Source organism: Podarcis erhardii, assembly GCF_964252035.2.
Source record: "Podarcis erhardii genome assembly, chromosome: 8".
Classification (NCBI taxonomy): domain Eukaryota; kingdom Metazoa; phylum Chordata; class Lepidosauria; order Squamata; family Lacertidae; genus Podarcis; species Podarcis erhardii.
The window spans coordinates 22,634,742-22,655,409 of record NC_138499.1 but is presented as its reverse complement, the minus strand read 5'-3'; the positions used below and the strand labels follow the sequence as shown (position 1 = coordinate 22,655,409).

Genomic DNA, 20,668 nt, shown 5'->3' with positions numbered 1-20,668 from the left:
CTTCATGACATTGATGGTTTTGTTTCTTCAGTAGGAATGTGGAACAGGGGTCTCGAGGGACCCGATCTACTCCTGCACATTACAATACCATGAACCGAATGGATAGACATCGAATAATGGATGACCACAACTCCCCAGACAGAGAGAGGTAGATATTCAGATGTAAAAGAGTAAACAATGGAAACAATCATAATACATTTTAGACAAAACAGAATCAATTCAGATTGATATTTAAGCCTCAGCACCTCCACTTTACAAAAGTGAAATAGTTAAATTTGCCTAGTGCTATTTCCTGCTATTATTATTCTGTATTACATATAAATAGTCCCATAGTTTGCATCTACCGGTCAGGAAAGCTTGAAGAAAGCATGCAAGAAGAACATTTTAGCCAAATAATTTAATCAATTCTATGGGCCTTTTATTTTACCTTTGACAATAATCACATGATAGAATGAAAACTTGGATTTATTTATTGTATTGGTAGAGAGTAGAAATATCCAAGGATTTCCCAGTTTGATTATTATAATGCTACACTTGGTTGTTGTGCAAACACCCCTTCCATGCACAAATGGATGGGTTTTGCTTTTTAAAAAGGTGTTCACTCTTTACCAGCTCCCAGTGTCAGAACTCTGCTTCCATGAAAACTTCAAAGAAACCTCTAGCTCAGGCGCCCCCAAACTCAGCCTTCCAGATGTTTTGGGACTACAGTTCCCATCATCCCTGACTACTGGTCCTGTTAGCTAGGGATGATGGGAGTTGTAGTCCCAAAAACATCTGGAGGCCGTGTTTGGGGATGCCTGCTCTAGCTGGACATATGATTAATATATAGAGCTGGGGGAGGGTGGGGATATGTTTTATGGGGAAGTACACTTTGTTAGTACCTTTTAAACAGTGTTGCTTGAGAAGTCTTTTCTATAGCAACCTGAGATCTACTGACATCTTGGAATTTTAATGAAATAGAAGTGAAGCAGAGATTGTAGTTGGCTTATGTTGCTTACTCTGCAACATTACCTGAGGCATTTTTTGCTTTCATTTTAAAAAATAGACAGGACATTTTTCACCTCATTAACTTGTGTTAATGAAAACTGAATTTGAAATGTTCACCTCCCTCAGTTTCATAATATACTTGCACTTCGGTATTTTTAACACCTTACCTAACAAGATACCAGTATATCTTCCACAATCTTACATGTACAAAAATTAAAGTTGCTTTTTTTAAAAAAGAGTAATATCATTAACAATTTTTCTGATACTATTTTTCAAACAAAAAGTAATATTTCAGACTGCCCGAATCATTTACTATAATTTCTAATTATAAATGACAGAAGCAGCTAGTAGCAAGTTTTAACGTTTTATAGAAAGTTCTTGTCTGGCAGGGATTCAAAAATTCCTTATCCAAATTCCTGAAGTGCTTCTATGCATTCACAGGAGCTCTGTAGTTGTTTTCTTCTAGTTGAAATACCAACCCCACCCCCCAAAAAAATTCTGATCTACCAAATCCCGCAGTACTCCCTATTAAAGGTACCTGATATTGTGTGGAAAGAGGGATGCAGCAAATGTTCTAGTGCAGGCGTAATGATAACAACAACAACAACAACAATTTTATTACTTATACCCCGTCCATCTGGCTGGGTTTCTCCAGCCACTCTGGGTGGCTTACAGTGCATATAAAAACATAGTAGAACATAAAAGATTGTTTGGATCCTAACTAAGAATTTAAACAGCATGACAGTTGATTTTGAGGTAAAGTTAAGGTGTCTTTCTCTATTGAAGTAATTCAGTCTTAAAATGGTATAATTTGAAGTGGATTGTGCTTTTGAACTGTTTAGCTTTAATTAAATTTCCTAAACACAAATTCCTCCATTGTGCTTAAATTTAGAATGCTAAATGCCTGATTCACCAGCACGTTAAACTGGACCAGGCAAATTTAAGCTGGCTAAATCTTTGGCTTTTTTGACATGTGTTAGAGAGAGAGAGGGAGACAGACAGACATAATTCTTAAAATAACAAATAGCAGACTATGGGTAGCAGATTCTAGGCATAATTTCCAAAATAAGAGACACATTCCAGAACTGATACGTTCTGCTGTTCTTTTCAATTTAAAAAGCTGTGGCCTAGAGCACCGAAATACTCTTTTAAGCCATCACTTATAGATGGTGTGGCATTAGGTAAGATGCTATCTTTTAATGGATGAACTCATGCCGCTGAAAGAGTATGCAGACAATTGAGTTAAAAACTCGACTTCAGGCAGATGCTTGACAGAATTATGTGAACCAGAAACTGCATACTCTTTAAGCCACTGTTGTTGGCCCGGTAAATTATAATAGCTTGCCTATTTGTTCTTCTACTGCTTATTCTCTGGGGCCATCAGAACAAAATATACCAAAGTTAAACAGATAGTTTTGAGTATTCTTTGCAGGCCTGGTATCAGACTTTCTTTATAACTGATGCAGCCACAGTGCTGCACATACTGATAAGTGTGTCAACAGGGACTTTTTCAACCCCTTTCCTTTTTCTTCAAGGACACTGAAAGAAAGAGCAAAACAAAAATCAGTTCACCAGAAAGAGACAGAAAAAGAGCATTTTGTCCCAATAATCTGGCACTTGATAGGAATATATGGTACTGTTGTTCTGCCATTAGACACCCAAAACTAACTTTCAAAAATTGTTACTTACTCTCATGGTCATCATTACCTCAAAATAGTTTTATGAGCCTGAAAGCACCATAATTTAAAACAGTATATTTTCCTAAAAGTTATCAAGCTTGAAAAGTCTCTAGTGTGCATTAAAAATGTATTTACAAATATCCTCTGCATTGAGATATTTATTGTTCCAAAACTATGGTCATTTAATAGTGCATTAGCTGAAGGATGAAACAGCCAGCTTCTCTGTTTATTTTTTATACTATCTTTTCTCCAAAGAGCTTAGTTTGGTGTATTTGCCTCCCCCTACCTTTTATCCTCGAAATAACCATGTCAGGTAGTTTAGGCTGACACCAGTAACCTTCGTGGCTTAGTGGGAATTTGAAGACAGGTGTATCCAGTCTAAATTGAGCACTCTAACCAGTGCACCACACCAAAGAGTTTTCAAAGGATCCATTTGCTTAAATAGTGCTGTCCAAATTGTCTACAAAATGGGTTGGCTCACTTTATAGTGCAAAAGAGACATGGAAAAGCTCTCCTTAAGGAGAGCAAAATTTGAGCGGTTTACCTTCTCAAATTTGTCACCCCATCCCCCTGTCCCCCTGAGCTCAGCTGGGGTGGGGTGAGGCAAGGATGCCTCATTTGAGAGAGGTGCAGAGGGTTGCTACTAGGCAGGTGACATTTTCTGTTGTGGCTCCTGATTGTGGAATGCTCTTCCCAAGGAGTCTCAGCTGGTGCCAACTTTGTCATCGTTTCAATACCAGGTTTAAAATATCTCTGCTCCCAGATGTTTGGTTGTTTGGTTGTTGGTACCTGGTGTAGTTTATTTGGCTGTTTAATTGATGGTCTTACTGAGGTATGTAGAGGTTAAAATGTTGTATTTATATTTTTTTGTATTTTTATTCTTGTTGTCTGTCGGATGTTCATTCCCTTAAGACTTCACAGTGTAAGGTGATTAATAAATAAAGTAGCAGCAGCAATAATAATAATAATAATAATAATAATAATAATAATAATAATAATAATAATTGGATGTAAGGTGTTTAGCTCCCCTGGCAAGCATATTCATTTTGCTGTTGAAACTGAGACAGATTTATCTGTGATGGAGCAGACTTGAGTCTAAACAAATAGGATTTGCTGTTGTCACATCTGTTTTTGGCCTTAAAGTATAAAGAGCTAGGATTCCAGAATAAAGGAAGGAAATTGACATTGTCAGTACTTTATCAAGTAAAAGCTTATTGGAAAGTTTCTGAGCAGTTGTAGTGTGTAGCATTACGTAACCACTTTGGGAACTCTTGATAGAAAAACATGGTGCAAAATGAAGGAATAAAATACTGTATCATTTAGCAGTTTAACTAAGTATATGGTTGCATTGGTGCACTAATTCTAGAGTCTGGCTGCAGCAAAAGCTCTGAGGGTATTTCTCCTCTTTAAGTTGCATGTGCTTCTTGCTGCAGTTCTGAAGTTGAGGCTGAAAGGGTAAGTGGCTATATGCTTACACTGGGAAGCAACATTTGGCCCTTTAAGTTGCTAGCTCATTGTGGCAGCAGGAGAATTAGGATGCATATCTTTTCAGAAGTAAGTCTCATTCATTTTAGTGTCAATGCTATAATTATTTATAGTTTCCTGCTTTTACAGTTCCGTTTAGTTCCAGATTATAGGATTTCCCTCCCATGTTGAATAAAGAACTAAGTGATTTTGAACGGGTGAAAACTACATGAAATAAAGAGACATCGTTGTCAACAATATTAATATACATTCTCATATATGAGAAGAAAGCATGACAGAAAGTATTTGAGGGTTAAATATGTCTTATTTTCTGCATAAGAAATGATTATTTTTGAACCAGTCTAAATGTGCTCAGAAATATCCAGATTTAATTGTATATATATAAACCTCTGGCCCCCGGTTGGCTATGTCTGATGAACCAGGGGCAGCTCCAAGCCAGCAGAGCACTGGAGAATTATTCCCCTTCCATTTCCCTTGTGGTATTCATGCTGCAAATTAGCCACTGTCCCTTGCAGATTGGCCGCCTTTCCATTGAAGGATCTTGTGGCATCCCAAACTAACAAATTTTCTGTAGCAAAACCTGTTGTGGTCCAAATATTACTTTTCCAGATGCATGAAACGATATTCTCTGATACAGATATAAACAGAATGACATGCACATACAATGGGGGAAGATAAAGGATAGAGTGTCCTATTACTCTGTAGAGTGAAATGCAATCAAGGTCCAGTGAAAAGGGTAAATGGTCTATTTAGCTTGAGTGTGACCCATTCCTGCAGGTAATGAATTGGCAAATCAAGATGAATAGACAACAAACACCACTTTGCTGTGCCAATTTATTACCAGTAAGGTCACACTCTCTCAATTGGATTTTTTTTACCCTAGAACTTGTTTGCATTCCATTCTACATAGTAATAGGTCACACCTGTCTCCTCCATTGATGAGTCCACAGGTATCTCTTGATAATAACATCTCTCTTCAGTCTATACATGTGTGGTGTGTGTAGATACACAAAGCCTTGTACTTAGCAGATTAGCTGTTTATCTGACAAAGTGGATTCTTGCCCATTAAAGCATCCAAATTTAGTATTACAGGTTACACCAAAAGCTACTAAATCTGTATAGCGTGAATCCAATATTGTCTCATTCTATATGGAAATATACAAGACATTAGTTTGTTATTTATTAAAAACTGTTATGTTCTTCCATTCCACAGTTGTATAAAGTAGCTTTAAACCAATTTCATAGAATGAAACAAATTCGTAAACAGAAAACTGTGAACATTAAAACTCAAAACAGCACCACCAAACCCAAAGCACATTCTCCCCCTCTGTCAATCCAGAGGTTTGGGAAAGATAGGATTTTTGAAGGAGTTTGTTCCGAAAGGGGGACCACTGACACTTGGAAAAGATTATTCCAGAAAGTCAGATTTGCTACTAAGAAACATTTGCTTCTTACTCTTGGCAGTTTAGCTTCCCCAAATGTGGGGAGGGGGAAAGTATTTTCAGCTGGGTTCTCAGCTAAGATTTTTAGAGGCTTGAAAAGTTTCATGTGAATTTCTCCACAGTTGCCATAATCTTCTTAACCAAACTGATTTTTTGCATATCCTGATATTTCCAAAATGGGTACACTGACTGTGTGTATCAAATGCGCAGACACTGTTCATATATGTTTAATATAGTTCTGCAGGAACTTATGAGGCATTCTGTGAATATTACAAAACAATATATTTCCATTTACCAAGTATTAATTTCACAAAACTGAGGCACGCTCCATTTGAAGCATGAAATCAGAATGAAATTAACACATTTTAATAGCTTTTCTTTGGGAAGAAGCATTAGTACAGTTGGTCCTCCAATAGCGTTGCTCTGAATTTTCATGTACCTTTCTTCACTATTTATGTCTCATGCCTAATACAATTGAACCTTCTCAAATGTATCAGTGACTCTGGGCTGGTTCAGAAATAACATTCCTGGAGCGGGGATGGTGATGTCATCAATTTAAAATGGCACTTTAGTTTGCATCTTCTACTCACCCTGAAGGCAGTTTAACACTCTGCTTGCTTAATTCAACACAAACACCTCTCTCTACTATTGGGGGCATCATTGTGCTGCATTGCCTTCATCCTTTCCAGTCCCAGGACCCAGCTTTAGGTCATACATGAATTTGGGGACCCACTATTCCCCCCCCCCATGCTTGTATTTAGATGGTGTTGCTGCTGCTGTTATAACCTGCCTTAGGAATGGATCCAAAAGGGAATAAACAAGGGTGGGGTTGACTTTTAGCTATCCCCAGGGAAAAGAAATACTAATGGATGCTAACTTACAAAGATTTCTGGTGTGCTCTTGTAATGAGAAGAAATATAGGTTAAAATTTCAAATTGCTGTGTTTTAGCTTATATGAACCTGAAAAAGTAGCAGTAGCTGTTCTTTACAACAAACAATGCATATTTGCAGTATTGGTGTCCTCTAGAATTGTCTCTAGGTCTGATATTCACAGATTCAGTAAAAGCTTAGTTAGGTGCAAATTAAGTTCAAGTCAGAATAACATCAGGAGAGCTATGAATGTTGCTGATAAAGTCTCAAATTGATTTATTTATAATAGGGATAAGGTATCAGGAAAGGAAAGAGGAACAAAATCACCCATACCTGCCAGGTTCAGCTTAAGTGAACTCATTATTTTTCCTTTGCTAAGGCATCAGTCCTCTGAGTAACGGTTTTCACTGAGAGAGCTGACAAATCCAATAATCTATGGAAAATTACCTGCATAAACACAGAATTGTATTACTGCCCAGTGTAATTTCTTGAATATAGTGGTCCTCGTTATGATATGCTCCATCTCGATAAAGGCAGGATATATACTGAGGTTGCATTTTCCTGACTCAGACAAGTCAAGTCCTGCAGAATGGCAGAGCTTAAATCTCTATGCAAGCTTTAGCTTTAAGTATCTCCCGAGACCAACAAATCATGCTGCATTGCTGTTCATACTGTGATGAGAGCTACTGATTTTGATCTGCCAAAATGAGAAATTTTGAAATGACAGGCTACTAGGACATGATCCATGACAATTTATGCTTTGAGAAAGAAATTGCTATAAAAAGTCACCTTGATAAAACCAGTACCAAACTGGAAAAAAAGTTTTGTGATAGTGTTTCCAAAATAGAAAAAGACTGAAACCAGCTTTCCTCTTAATAGTTGCCACTGGAATGATGCTAAAGCAAAGTGTTATGATATTTTAAACTGATATGTACAGCTGTATTTTGATTCTGGGTCTCCTTTCCTAATCTGCACATAAATTATTCTGAATCTAGCAACATTCCCATCTCACTTTGTCTTAAATATAAAATGAAAATATTGTTTTTATAACTCTAGAGATGAATGGTGACATTAGAAAGGTTGATAGTGGGGTATCTTGAATTATGCATTTTTCTATTTGTTACTGTCTCACCTTGTTCTCTCCCCTGCACCACCACCACTGTTTCTAATGGAAATACCATAAAAGGGTACCTTGTATACTCAGTCCATTATTGCTACAATATTTGTCGTATCATGAAGAAAAGAACATTCAATATTTGTTTGTCACTTTTAGCCAATATAAAAAGGGCTAGATATATGAGTAGCAATGGGTGAATCAGTTTGTTTCTAGTCTGTGTCAGTTGGACATGTATTCACTCATAAATCCTTTTCATCTCATTTCCATAATAATCTGTGAATATATTTTTAAATACACACCAAAAAATTCACAAATTAAATATTTGATTTTTATTTTAGAATTACATTTCTAAATGTATTTTCTCCTGACATACCTATTTCTAAATGCATATTTTCCTAATGCATATTTCTACATGTATTTTAATATGTTTTGGAGCCTAGAACCACAGTGGAATATTTGAGAAGTGTAAAATCTGATGGCTAACTAAGTACTGATTTAGACATTAGTCCAGGAGGGTGCAGATGAGTTGAGATCAGAATTTGCAAATACCGGATTCCTCAAGGTTCCTTGTGATACTTCAGATCTTGACCGTTGGGTTTAATTACTTCTAGAAAGGTTGAGGGTAGGACAATGCTTATGCCCCACCTACTAGGGAGTGCCATTTACAGCCCGATGTGGTGGGGTTTGGGGAACTGTTGGTGACAGGATTTCCCATGTGACTGGGAAGCACTTTGTGTACCTTCCAGCCATGCAGGAGGTTGAGAGATGAGTGAGACTAGGGAAGCCAACCAGCATTCAGCCTGTCTCCCTGAGGGCAGTGGCGTAGCGTGGGGGGTGCAGGGGGGGCCGGCCGCACCGGGCACAACATCTGGGGGTTAGGGTTAGGGATAGGGTTAGGGGGCGCAAATCCAGGGTTAGGGGGCGCAAATTACTTGCCTTGCCCCAGGTGCTGACAACCCGCGCTACGCCACTGCCTGAGGGGCAGAGCTTCAGGAATGGACCTGACTGGAGACTGCCCACTGTCAGGTACATTCCTGGAGCATATAAGAGAATATATTTTCTTCTTCACTTGGTTATCAGCCAGTTTAACCTCCCACCCTCTTCTCTGTACTTTAACACTTGCCTTCTTGCAGGGATAGGATAGTGCTCGATGGACATTGCTATGGACTGTCATTGGTCTCTGCTTTCAGGGTCAGGGAGCAATTTTGCTTCCAGACAATTTGGCATGGTTCTGTAGATTTCCACCTACTTCATAGCAGTCATCACAACTTGAGTCCTCACTCTGGGAATGTCCTCTTTCTCCTGCCTAAACTTGCTGAATTTGATGCCCCCTATCTATATGAACTGTGGGCTGATTAGGTAAAAGGTAAAGATAAAGGACCCCTGGATGGTTAAGTCCAGTCAAAGGCAACTATGGAGTTGCGGCGCTCATCTCGCTTTCAGGCTGAGGGAACCGGTGTTTGTCTACAGACAGTTTTCTGGGTCATGTGGCTAGCATGACTAAACCGCTACTGGCGCACGGAGGACCGTGATAAGTGCCAGAGTGCACAGAAATGCCGTTTACATTCCTGCCGTGGCGGTACCTATTTATCTACTTGCACTGGCGTGCTTTCAAAATGCTAGGTTGGCAGGAGCTGGAACAGAGCAACGGGAGCTCACCCTGTCACAGGGATTTGAACTGCCAACCTTCCAAACAGCAAGCCCAAGAGGCTCAGTGCATAGAATTAAGCTCCCCCATATCTCTAGGGTTTACAGATGTCAAATGCTTGCACTAGGGCAATAGAGGAGTGCCTGGCATGCTCTGGTCCATGGGGTCACGAAGAGTCGGACATGACTAAACGACTAAAAAACAACAACAATCACAGTGCAGCATAGCAAAGTTATAAATTGTTGCTCTAGGTGATAAAAATACCATTAACATCTCCTTCAGAGTTTTTCGGTATTCTATGCATTTTTCCCATGCTTTTGTGATGTTTATAGAATTATACTGATTAGAGACTATGATTTTGTAGCTGCTATGTTGTCATGTTGTTTGTCCTTCAGTTTCCTTTTTAGGATGTGTGTTCATCAGTCTTCATTTCATTGTCTTACATTTTCATTTTTTGTTTCTGCTATGCTTTCAGTCCTTATGTCAGTCTGCCTTGGTTCCAACACACTCAGTCCATTGACTACCACCATAGAAATGCCAGGTATCTGTTTTCCTGTGTGTGTGCCTCTGTGTGTATAAATGCATGTCCCTGCTTTTACCTATATTTTTACTTCACTCTGTTCAGGTCACTGAAGTATATTGCAGAATTGCTTTATAGGCAAATATTTAGAAGATTAGTAGGTGTTATTTTTAAAGACTGAAAACATTCAGCTGTTTGTTTGCCTAACCATACTCTACTTGATAACACCCACTTCTCATTATTGGCATACATGAAATAGCAGTTGATTTATGAGGTTTTGTCTTTGAACTTCCAAATGTTAGAGTCAGGTCATTGATCATTCCAGAAAAGGTATATGGGTCACACCCACACCATATATTTAAGTGTATTTTAAGTGTCTTTTATGGATGTGACCCATATACCTTTAAAGCACATGGCTTCCCCCAAAATAATTCACAGAGCTACAGTTCCCAGTACCTTTAACAAACTACAGTTTCTAGGATTCTTTGGCTGAAGCCACGTGCTTTAAAATGTATGGTGTGTATAGTTTCTAGACCTATATATAACATTTCAAAAAGTCACTATCCCAGGCAGTGTTGACAACATTCAAGTAGGTTAATTTCCATACTGAAAGAATAAATGATGTTACGTGAAGGACAAGTATTAAAGCTGGTGCAGTGTGTTATCTAAATGGGTGAGCTGTGACCCAGGAAAGACCTAGCTGGAACCTCATCTGAGCTATGAACTCAGTTGGTAGCTTTACATGCACATCTGCCTCTTAGCTCCAGTGCTCCCAGCTGTAGTTTGGGGCTAATAATGCTACCTACCTTTACATAATAATTGTAAGGATTATTGCAATATGGTACATGTGAAGTCCTTTCAGCCCTCAAAACTACTGTACTATATAAATGTTGTTTACTGTTATTGCTGTTGTTATTATTATTCTTAATTATTGTTATTCCAGGGACTGGGATGCAAGCAGAGTGCCTCATGAACTGCATGTTTTTGTAGCTTGACATATGGTTTTCACTGTCAGCCTCTGACAGTAATTAACACTTCTTAGAAAGGAATAGAAGTCTTTCAGACTCGGGTCATGCAGTTATTGTCTCTAAATAGGTAGTTAGCACTGGTAATGCTGTTTGTATCTTGTGGATGTAGCAGCAGGTACAAATTTATATCTCCCTGGAGTGGGATAGTTGTGTGAATCAGAGAACATTACATCAAGGTCAGCACTGAAAGTGGCTTTGGATGTTATTGAAGAAGTGTCATCAACAAATGCAGTTACTACCTACTTCTGCATTTGGATGGCAGTGCTTCTTGTAATATTTGAAGGTGAACTTATGCAGAGGAACTTGTGCAAGCTACTTCTGTAGTTAGTAAATTTTGTAGTTAGTAAATTTTGCCTATGTGAATTTTGATTGGACTATCACCAAAGTCACTTGTGTGCCACTTCTGGAACTGTTCTGAGTTTCTCTTATTCTTAGACTTACAATCTAAAACCATGATAGTGCTTTAATTATCACTTTGAGAATGCTTTGCATTAATCATAAACATTTATACATTAACATGCTTTATATGTACATCTGAATTGGTCTTTTTCTTTCTTTCTTTGTCATTTGCTTCTCTGTGTTTACCTTTGTGTCTCATTTGTGTACATGTCTTAACTGTAGCTTCATGTTCATCCCTTATGTTTTGGCAGCAAGGATCACTCAATGTATCCTATCTTTTGCGAAGATGCAGTCAGATTACTTCGATCCCGTACGATGTGCCGTACCTATTCTGAGGGTGCTTACTATGAATTTGAGAGGTATAATTGGTGTGGCATGTTTGTTTAGTCTCCCACATCATTCATAAGCAAACAGTACTCTGATGTTAAGTAATCTGCAATTTAAGTTTTAAATGGTACATTGGAGGAAAGAAGAAAAGGCACTAATGCAGGAGAAAAGGAAAGGTCTCCCCAAAGATGTGCAAAATACATTATATAACTCATGATGTGTTGGATATTAAAACTCTTTCTCTGAGGTGACTCTAAAAACAAAATCCACATGCCACCCATTAACAATTCATTAATAAAAATCATATTCAAAGATAAATGTATCATAAAAACGAACATACCCAACTGGATGCATAACAAGACTCACTAAACAGGGATATTATTTTATGACCTTTAGATTAGTGAAGATAATCTGATCAAAGGTTTCCTTTGCTTTATAGACTGTGTCATTGCTCTCTTTAATTTTATCATGATTTTTTGTTTGTAAATTTAAAATATTATCATCTGCATTGCTCCTAGAATTACTTTATTCTTAGAGAGCATAAATTTTCCTTTTTTATACTGGTATCAATCATTAATTTGGCCAAATAAATAAATAAAAATATAGAAGCTGATTTCCCCCCTTTTGCACGAATTACAGGCATTGCTGTATCATACCAACCTAATTTTACATAAATGGCATCCAGAAAAAAGGATATTGTTGTGATGTTGTGTGTAAACCATGGCGTTTGTTGAATTCCACAGCTTAAAGAGACTAATTAGGGCTCTTTCATGTTGTGCCTTTTTTTCACCCCCTGGCTATATCAGTTGCATAATTTCAAGGTTTGTTATGTCTGTGGCACTCTTGTGTTATGAGCATCTTTTTCTTGTCAGAACCAAACTACATTTCATAGCTCCTCCTATAAATAATCCTGTCCTTAATTTAGAGCTCTGTCTTCAGACTACCATGTCAGTCACTCTATATAGCTACACCAATTTTAGGATTAAAATTGTAAACATGGTTCTTTCATTTTCTTAATTTCTTGGTTCTTTAGGTTTTTTGTATTTATAGTGGTACCTTGGTTCCCAAACTTAATCCTTTCTGGAAATCTGTTCCAAAACCAAAACGTTATAAAACCAAGGCGTGCTTTCCCATAGAAAGTAATGCAAAATTGATTAATCCATTCCCGACTTTAAAAAACAACATGAGTTTTACTATCTAATGAGACCATTGATCCATAAAATGAAAGCAATAATCAATATACTGTACTATAAAATAAATAAGACAGTATTGTAGGTGATAAAAATTAAAATTAAATTTTTTTCTTATGTGCACTGATGATAGTCATTGTTTGGATGGTTTTTAAAAATCAATTTCTGCAGTCACACAATCAATCAATCAATCAATCAATCAGTAGCTGAACAGGGTTCCACACAGTCACAAAAGCAAGTCACAAAAATGAAGTCACAAGCCACAGCCCCAAATCAGAAGTCACAAGCCACAGTCACAAGTCAGTCCCATAAAATGAAGAAGTCACAGTCAAAAAAACGGAAATGCCATAGAAACAAAAATGCAAAAAAATAGCAAAAACAAAAGCTCCAAAAGCGGAACATGTTCAGCTTCTAAGGCAAAGTTCACAAACCGGAGCACCTACTTCCGGGTTTGCAGTGTTCTGCTTCCAAGTTGTTCATAAACTAAGCTGTTCTTAAACCAAGGTACCACTGTACTTAAGTATACATCCATGTATACTTTACTCCAAAAGAGGAAAATTCCCAGATCAAAAATAACAAATTTCAGTAACTGTTAGGTTCTCTTTATGGCCTCTGTATACTCTTACAAATTGATTCTGTCCCTGTACATGTACAGCATGTTACTCTTGAACTTCTGGAACATGAGGTGTCCATTTCTCTCCCTGTGACTAATTTCTTATAGTACAAAGAGGCTTTGTCATGTGTTATTGCAACACCCACTGAATTCCCCTTTTACTGCCATGGTATATGCCTTATACATTACTATGAGGTGTTGTAAGCAAGAATGAAAATTAACATTTCTCTCTGTTTTTTTATCTTCACAATCAATTGCTCATAATGATTACGAGCGATCCTCAGATTTTTTTTTTGAGTTTTGGGGTACAACATAAAGTGCAAGGGCAAGGTTACCTTGCTGTATGTGCATTGCCTTGCCTTAAAATTTACAAAATGGACCAGGGCAATTAGATAATCCAAACGTAAAACTGTCCAGTGGGCAAAAGTCCTGGCACATTCAGAGATGGTATATCTGAAAACTTCAGTTATATCCCCATTATTTAATTCCCTGGGAGTCACGGTAGCTGAGAGGCTATGATGGAGATGGATCCTGACCCTCAGATAGATGAAATCTTGAAAAGGATCATATAAGACTTCCCTAAACGATGTGGATCTGAAGACAACTTCCAAAATCCCTGAATAAAAGAGGTTGTGGAAACTGCCAGTATTATAACCAGCAGAATTAATTCCTGAAAGAAAATATTTGATGCCATTTAGGTTTCACTTAAAGAGCTGGATAAAAGTAGACTGCTAAACTGCTTTCAAATCCATTGAAACAAATACCTGGACATTAAGGATGTGCCTTGGATACCTAGGCCCAGTATTGTTATCCTTTCCTCTATCTCAGAAAGGAAGAACAAGAGTTGTTTTTCAGCAAAGATCAGGCTCCATGGAATCTTCTTTCCAGTAACAAAGGGGTTCCAGAGATAGCTTACGGTAAATATTTCCCCCCCCAAAAATGTGCCCACCTTGTAAAGCAGATTGCTTTTTACACAACATCCCTGGTAGGTAAGAGTGATGGAATGTAGTGGTTGCAGATGATTTACGTTTCAGTACACCCTTGCATTCTACATACTTCAGCAGTGGCATTTGCATTGGAGGTGCTGCCAGTTGTTTAGTGACTCATGAACTAACTACTGCCAAACCAGTCTTGAACCTTCCACATCCAGAAAATTGGAAGATAATTTATCAGTTTTAGCAAGATGGATGTTGTTTTGTGGTCACATAATTACCATATTGTTGACAATTTGCTAGGCAGAAAAATGAAAAAAATGAGCAAACTCCTCTCGGCTCAATAAATCAAGACAATTCAAGATCAAACAGTGGTTCTGGTTCAAGTTTGTTTTCTAATTAAGCTTATGCAAACCAATTCCCCAAGTTTGACTGAAATAGCTAACTATGGTTTCTTAAAAAGTGAAAACAGAAAATTTATATCTCCTTGTGACCACAAAAGTGGGGGAAGAAAGAGTATGCAAGCTTGAGGCTCACCATAGCTTGTTAAGATAGCAGGACAGCAGCATCTGAATGGGACTATGATCATTCAATAACTTTTCACCATCTCCTAATCTTTCCTGGCATATGGTTAGATCACTCAGGGCAGATATGGGGCTTGTGCTGTTTGGTTCCTTTGATTTTCCAATGGAACTTCAAGTTAAGCATTACATTACCTAGAGTACAGGGTTGTTGTCAAAAACATTAGATGCATCTTTTATATGACTTTCCCCCCTCCTTAACATCTAGTTCTCTGTTGTGGCCTCTGTGTAGTTCCACAGATGGGATCTGTAGCTCTGCAGGCCGTTCATTGAGGATTTGGCATCTGTGGCACTCAAACTACTTTGATAAATGTTTGAAGATGTGAGAATAAGGTAACCCAGACCAAGCAGCTCAGATATCTATGCCACCATTGGATCTGAAGGCCTCAGATCTGATAAACCAACAAGAAGAATTACAATTTCATTACAGTTTCATTGTGAGAGATTTGGCTGATTCAGGCTTCATATACATTCCAGTGTATATGCAGCTGCAGACATATGGGGGGAAGGTTTATAGAGTATAAACATCTACTAGCCAGGTTGTCTCTTCCCAAAGATGCATCAACTTACATACAGCAGCAAGGAGGTAGCAGAGGTGACACTGGGCACTCCAGATATCCAGCAGTGCCTGTTTTGCTACTAGAAATAGGACTACATGGGGAAATGATACTATTCACATCAATTTTTGCTGGAGATAAGACCCTCTGACCATTGAAGGGCCTCCCCCCTACCAGTGGAAATTGATGCAAATAGCATGTTTTTCTGCTGGGGATGTAGTCCCCATTCCTATGGGAATAGATGCTTTACCAAGAAACTGAAACACCCATGGCTTTTCCAACACTATAGGTAAGCTGATGATCAAGGGCTCAACATTGTGTTGGACCATTGGATTCTTATCATTGGGTGCATTAATTATGCAAAACAATTTCTGCTCATTCTATCCCTACCCGCTTATTTCTAAGCTGACCTCTCTACAAACAGCTAAGCATACAGAGGATTTGAACATCTTTTGACCTGGCAGCAAAATGCATTAGTTGACAATTTGGGAAGGAGTACCTTGCTCTCGAAAAACTCTAGAAGTTTCTATGAACTGGCTTATCCAGATGGAGATCCTATATGAGTGAATTTACAGGCAGCTACTCCCAGAACAGCAGTTAAGGGTAAATGTAACTGTTTTGTACTTATGCCAAGTCCTGATTTCATTACGGCATGTGTTTCCCTGCTCCAGATAACTGTCTGCACTACATGCAGGCATGTACATGTGACATTGCATGTTTGCGTTGCGGTGGGCACCCACAATCCCAAGGGTGAGTTGGCACCCTGTCTTGAAGCTTCACCCTGCTACTGTCATTGCTATCCATGCCAGCCACACAACCCGCAAGCCACATACCCATCAGTCCCCCTTGTTGGAATAGCCCTTTGCATGTACATTGTTATGCACATGGGGCCTTTTAACATGGTCACTAACACACAAATTGCCAATGGAAGGGCAAGGCTAGTCAATCCAACCCCCTCACAGGTGCTTTCAACTATGGCCGTGCCAAAAGCTGTTAAAAGTTTCCCAAAAATATTCTCCCCATGAAAAAAACAGGGACAAACTTTCTGCCTTTCAGAGGGAATTTATCTGGATTTTTTTTCCAGTGGCAGGCAAGGAGGTTTGCAGCTTACAAAGTGGCTGCAGCATGAAGATCTCTCTGCATTCTGCCACCATCCATGTTTCCTGGAATGTTTTGAGAGTGACATCTTATTGCATTGCATCACTCCCAAGGTTACATTTAAATCCTCAGGCACATTACATGGTTAAGTAATGTAAGTAGCAGCACCTCTCCATGAATTTTTTTTGGGGGGGGGATTTCTTCTCTCTTCACCTCCCTCCGAAAAATGTCAGAGGTGGTTTCATTTCACACTCATCTGCAAATGGTAGAAAAATGAATATTAGACTCAGTTATACTTTGAACCTTTGAGGAAGTTGTCATGTGAGCTTTATTAATGACATCAGAATATATGATAATTTAAATTAGATTAAAATTTAAATTAGATGAAACAGAGGAGAAGAGGAAATTGCTGTTTTCAGCACAGTACTTGTTCTTTTTATTGTACATTTCCTCCTTTAGGTATCTTTGATGTTTGCTAGACTGCCTCATGCAGCAGGAAAAGGGTTGGATGAACATTACATAATGGTCATTATCTTTTGTGATAAAGCAAGAAAAAGCATAGAGCACCTAAGGCAATTCAAAAATGTCTGAAATATCTTTGCTGTTTATTTTATGTTCAGGAGGAATAGAAAGGAGGGAAGAGTGCCTATAACATATTATGATGACACTGATATTTCCCCTACTCCTGAAAGGTATTTTGATTCATATAGTAGATGTAGATAAGAATCTGTATTAAATCATTTTCTGAGCACCCCTGCTGTAGAATTTTGAAATAGCTAAAAATTGTGATACTTGTGTTCTTTGTGCAATATATTATTCCAAGTGATCTGTTATAAAAGGCTTGAACTAGCAGTGAGTAGTTTAGTATTGCATGAGCCGCACAGTACTTTTTCACCCAGAAGATATTTACTGGTAGAATGTGTGCACCGCAGCCAATTTCTTCTTAACACTGTTACTTTTCTCTTATGCCCATACCTTTCCCCCCACAAGTAACAATGTCACAAATCTCTGGGTTTTTTCTGGATATCCCTACTAAGCATCTTATTTGCAGGGGTTAGGGTTATGTAGGCATTTTGGGAATCAATCCAAAGCTCTGTGCTTCTGCATTGCATGCATAGCTGCAAAAGTGAGATTTTGCAGAAACAGGAGATAACAGTGACCTCTGCATAGGGGTGATCTATTTGTACATTGGAGCTAAGTATGTGTAGTGATGCTACTGGTCTGTGAAACTTCTCTTTAAACATAGGCTTCTCCCAGTCTAAGACTTAATCGGTGCTGCACAAGTACTGTGAAAAGGGCAGGGCACTGAAGCACTGATGGTCAGCTGGCTGTTCAGCCAATTCCAGGATAGTTGGTTGGATTGACAGGAGGAGGATGAGCAGGAAGCTGCTTATTATCCCTTGAAGGTTACCTCCAGCCATGCCTGTTCTAATATTTGTATCAGTTTGGTTGATGAGAGTTTATGGGTAGTTGAGACTAATGCACTAATATTAGAAACGGGTCACTTTCTCAGCTGCCTGCTAAGTAGTTTTTGCAAGCCTTGATAGTCTTAGCCACTGCTAAAGATGCTAAGGATGTTCCCCCACCCCAATAGCATATATTGCTACCTGTACATGGATGCTGTTTCACTATTGTGAGAGAATTCTGTATCTGTACATTTGAGTAATTATTATATGATTTGGCTAATTGCATAATAGTTTCATTATTCTGATTTTTTGCTGTTATTATTAAACATCACACCTTATGCAATTCCTAAACCAAAAGAGATATTTCCCTATACCCAAAGTGCTTATTTACCATTGGACATGGTAAGAAAAAAAAAGGGGGGGGGGTTATTTCTGAATACTTTTGAGGATTTCTCCTGTTATCTGCTAACATAAAAGTACATATTTAGGTATACACACACACACACACACACACATTTAAAGATTCATTATATCTTGTTTTAAATTACTTCATTCTTGAATTTTATTTTCATGAAAGCACGTGGTTCTGATTTTATAAGTCAACCTACTTATTTCTGTAACAGTAATATGCCATTGGTAGACATAGCAAATCACATCTGTTGTCATATCTTCTTGTCATTGCTTTATTTCTATATTTTCCCCATCTTATAAAAATTTTACAATTTTGAGTAAGTTGTTTGATTGCAGCCATGCTGCATAAGTTACACTGATGAACATAACTTGGTGAGGTCCATTAATTTCACTGGGCCTATTGTGAATATAACTTAGTTGAATATGACCCAAAAAATTCCACTATATTGTATAAAACACACTATTCTTGCAAACAGTATTCACATAATGTTATATATTTTTAATTACCCCAGTTGAAATATTTGTTACTCACAATGTGCGTATGGTTAGGCTAAAGAATACACATTATTATGCCATCAGTAAATGCAATGTATTATTATGTGTTTCATGGATATATGCAAAGCATTTATACACTGCTGTTGCTGCCAGCACATCTGTATGTATCCTGTATGTATCCCATAGTTACATGTGGCATACAAACCAGGATTGGCCATGGCTCCCTTCTACATGCGTAGAAGTTGGCAGAATAATTTGCTGCCCCATAGAGTATGAAGTGGCTCTCAGTTTCACAGCACTATAATGCCAGTGATACAGATATATGGTCTAGTGCATTTATTTAAGATTGGAATGGCTGTTTGGTTATACATATTTTAACTGTAAAAAGAAAAGGGGTTCTTTGAATATATTCCATAAAACACAAGTCTTATCAAAACAATATAACACAGAAAACCAACAAACAAACCATAGACTGAATATTAGAAGATAATAGGTCAAATGGGCTGACAGTGATTCAATGCACCAATATGCTAAGGGGGAACATACATATACATCCATTCATTGAAAGAGATATACAGAAAACACTGGAAATAATTGCCAGATTAGTCAGTCAAAAATATGTTTTCATGAAAAGTGTTGATATGTAAATAGCTTCATCTTTATAACATGTCTTTATTTTAACTGCATTGCAAAGGTATTACAATGGTGCAAGTTCATGGGCAGATCATGTAGTCAATGGTTCAGCTGAAAACTATGGGTAAGTAAAGAGTGTAGTGTTACACTTCTATAATTAAAGACATGTACTCATAATTTAAATGTAGTGTTATTTTATTAATGGGTTTCACACCTGATAAGTGTCATTTTTTTCACTAGACCTAAGAGGGTTAGGTTTTAATATGACATGTCCATTATTTTCTTCTTTCCATGTTGCATCACACACATAGTTTGTTTAATTGTATGTAGATCTTTCTCAAAGAACAACAGTTACAGGTAAGCAAACCTGTTTTCTTTGAGCAGGTTTCCATACACAAGCATATGTACACGTTGTGTCCCTGTATCTGACCCTCTTTTGTAGATTATGTTCTGTTCATTTTTAATCCAAAATTACCTGTGCACTGACACTACATTTAAATTAATTAATAAGTCACGTTGTATCCCTTATTTCCAGAGTTAGTTTCAGCCTCATCATGGGAAGAGAGAGAATAGCAAATATGCTTCAAATATTTATATGAATCTGGGTTTTTAATTGGAAAAAGTTTCATAGAAGACAGATGACACAGTTTGGAGGCAGTGAAAATGAAGCAGCATAGTAGGAGCTCTTCAGGTGAAACACTGTCCATCTCCAGTTACGTGTGTTGTTGTGATTGTAGTGTCAGCTGATAGTGGTCAATCAACAGCAGAAAACTTTGGAATATTCTGATTAACAGCAGTCTGTTGGAAACCCAAATGCCTCTGCTCTGTATGATAAAAGCTCTCATACCAAGAAGGAAGTTGTGAATTGTGAACGGCCTTTTGTTGCAATTTATGTGGTAGGAGTGCTATAATTTACCTTTCCTCCCTGGTGTTTTGTTTTGTTTTGTTTTTTTTCATTTTTTCATTATTGGTAAACTTCTGAATAGTTCCAAACTTTATGCCACTCGTTTATAGGCCACCAAAAGCTTATATAGTAGCCCATTTCTGTGTTTCAGTAGAGAGAAAAATGAATAAAGGATCTGCACACTAACATGTCGACAGTCCACTCTGGCAGGTGTTTGCAAACTGCTCCACCAAAAAAACAATTCAAGAGAAGTTAAGATCCTTTTTTAATTTTGTTCTGCCAGATAGATTTGCCATGCAGATATATTGCTTGGGGAACAGGAAAATTGAAGAAGCAATAGATTTTG

The 20,668-nt window shown here is 37.9% G+C and overlaps 1 protein-coding gene across 24 annotated transcripts in view; it reads left to right on the top strand.

Annotated features, from left to right (window-relative positions):
• Positions 1–20,668, top strand: part of RIMS2 (regulating synaptic membrane exocytosis 2) — a 370,897-nt gene that overhangs the window by 224,190 nt on the left and 126,039 nt on the right. For 16 of the 24 annotated variants that reach the window (XM_081873943.1, XM_081873939.1, XM_081873944.1 and 13 more), the window contains one exon: positions 32–148. In XM_081873943.1, coding sequence (XP_081730069.1) covers positions 32–148 — 117 coding nt within the window. Of the gene's footprint in view, positions 1–31; positions 149–9,703; positions 9,770–11,426; positions 11,535–17,093; positions 17,166–19,479; positions 19,543–20,668 lie in introns of all 24 variants that reach the window. The other 8 variants (XM_081873920.1, XM_081873930.1, XM_081873931.1 and 5 more) reach the window with 2 other exon arrangements.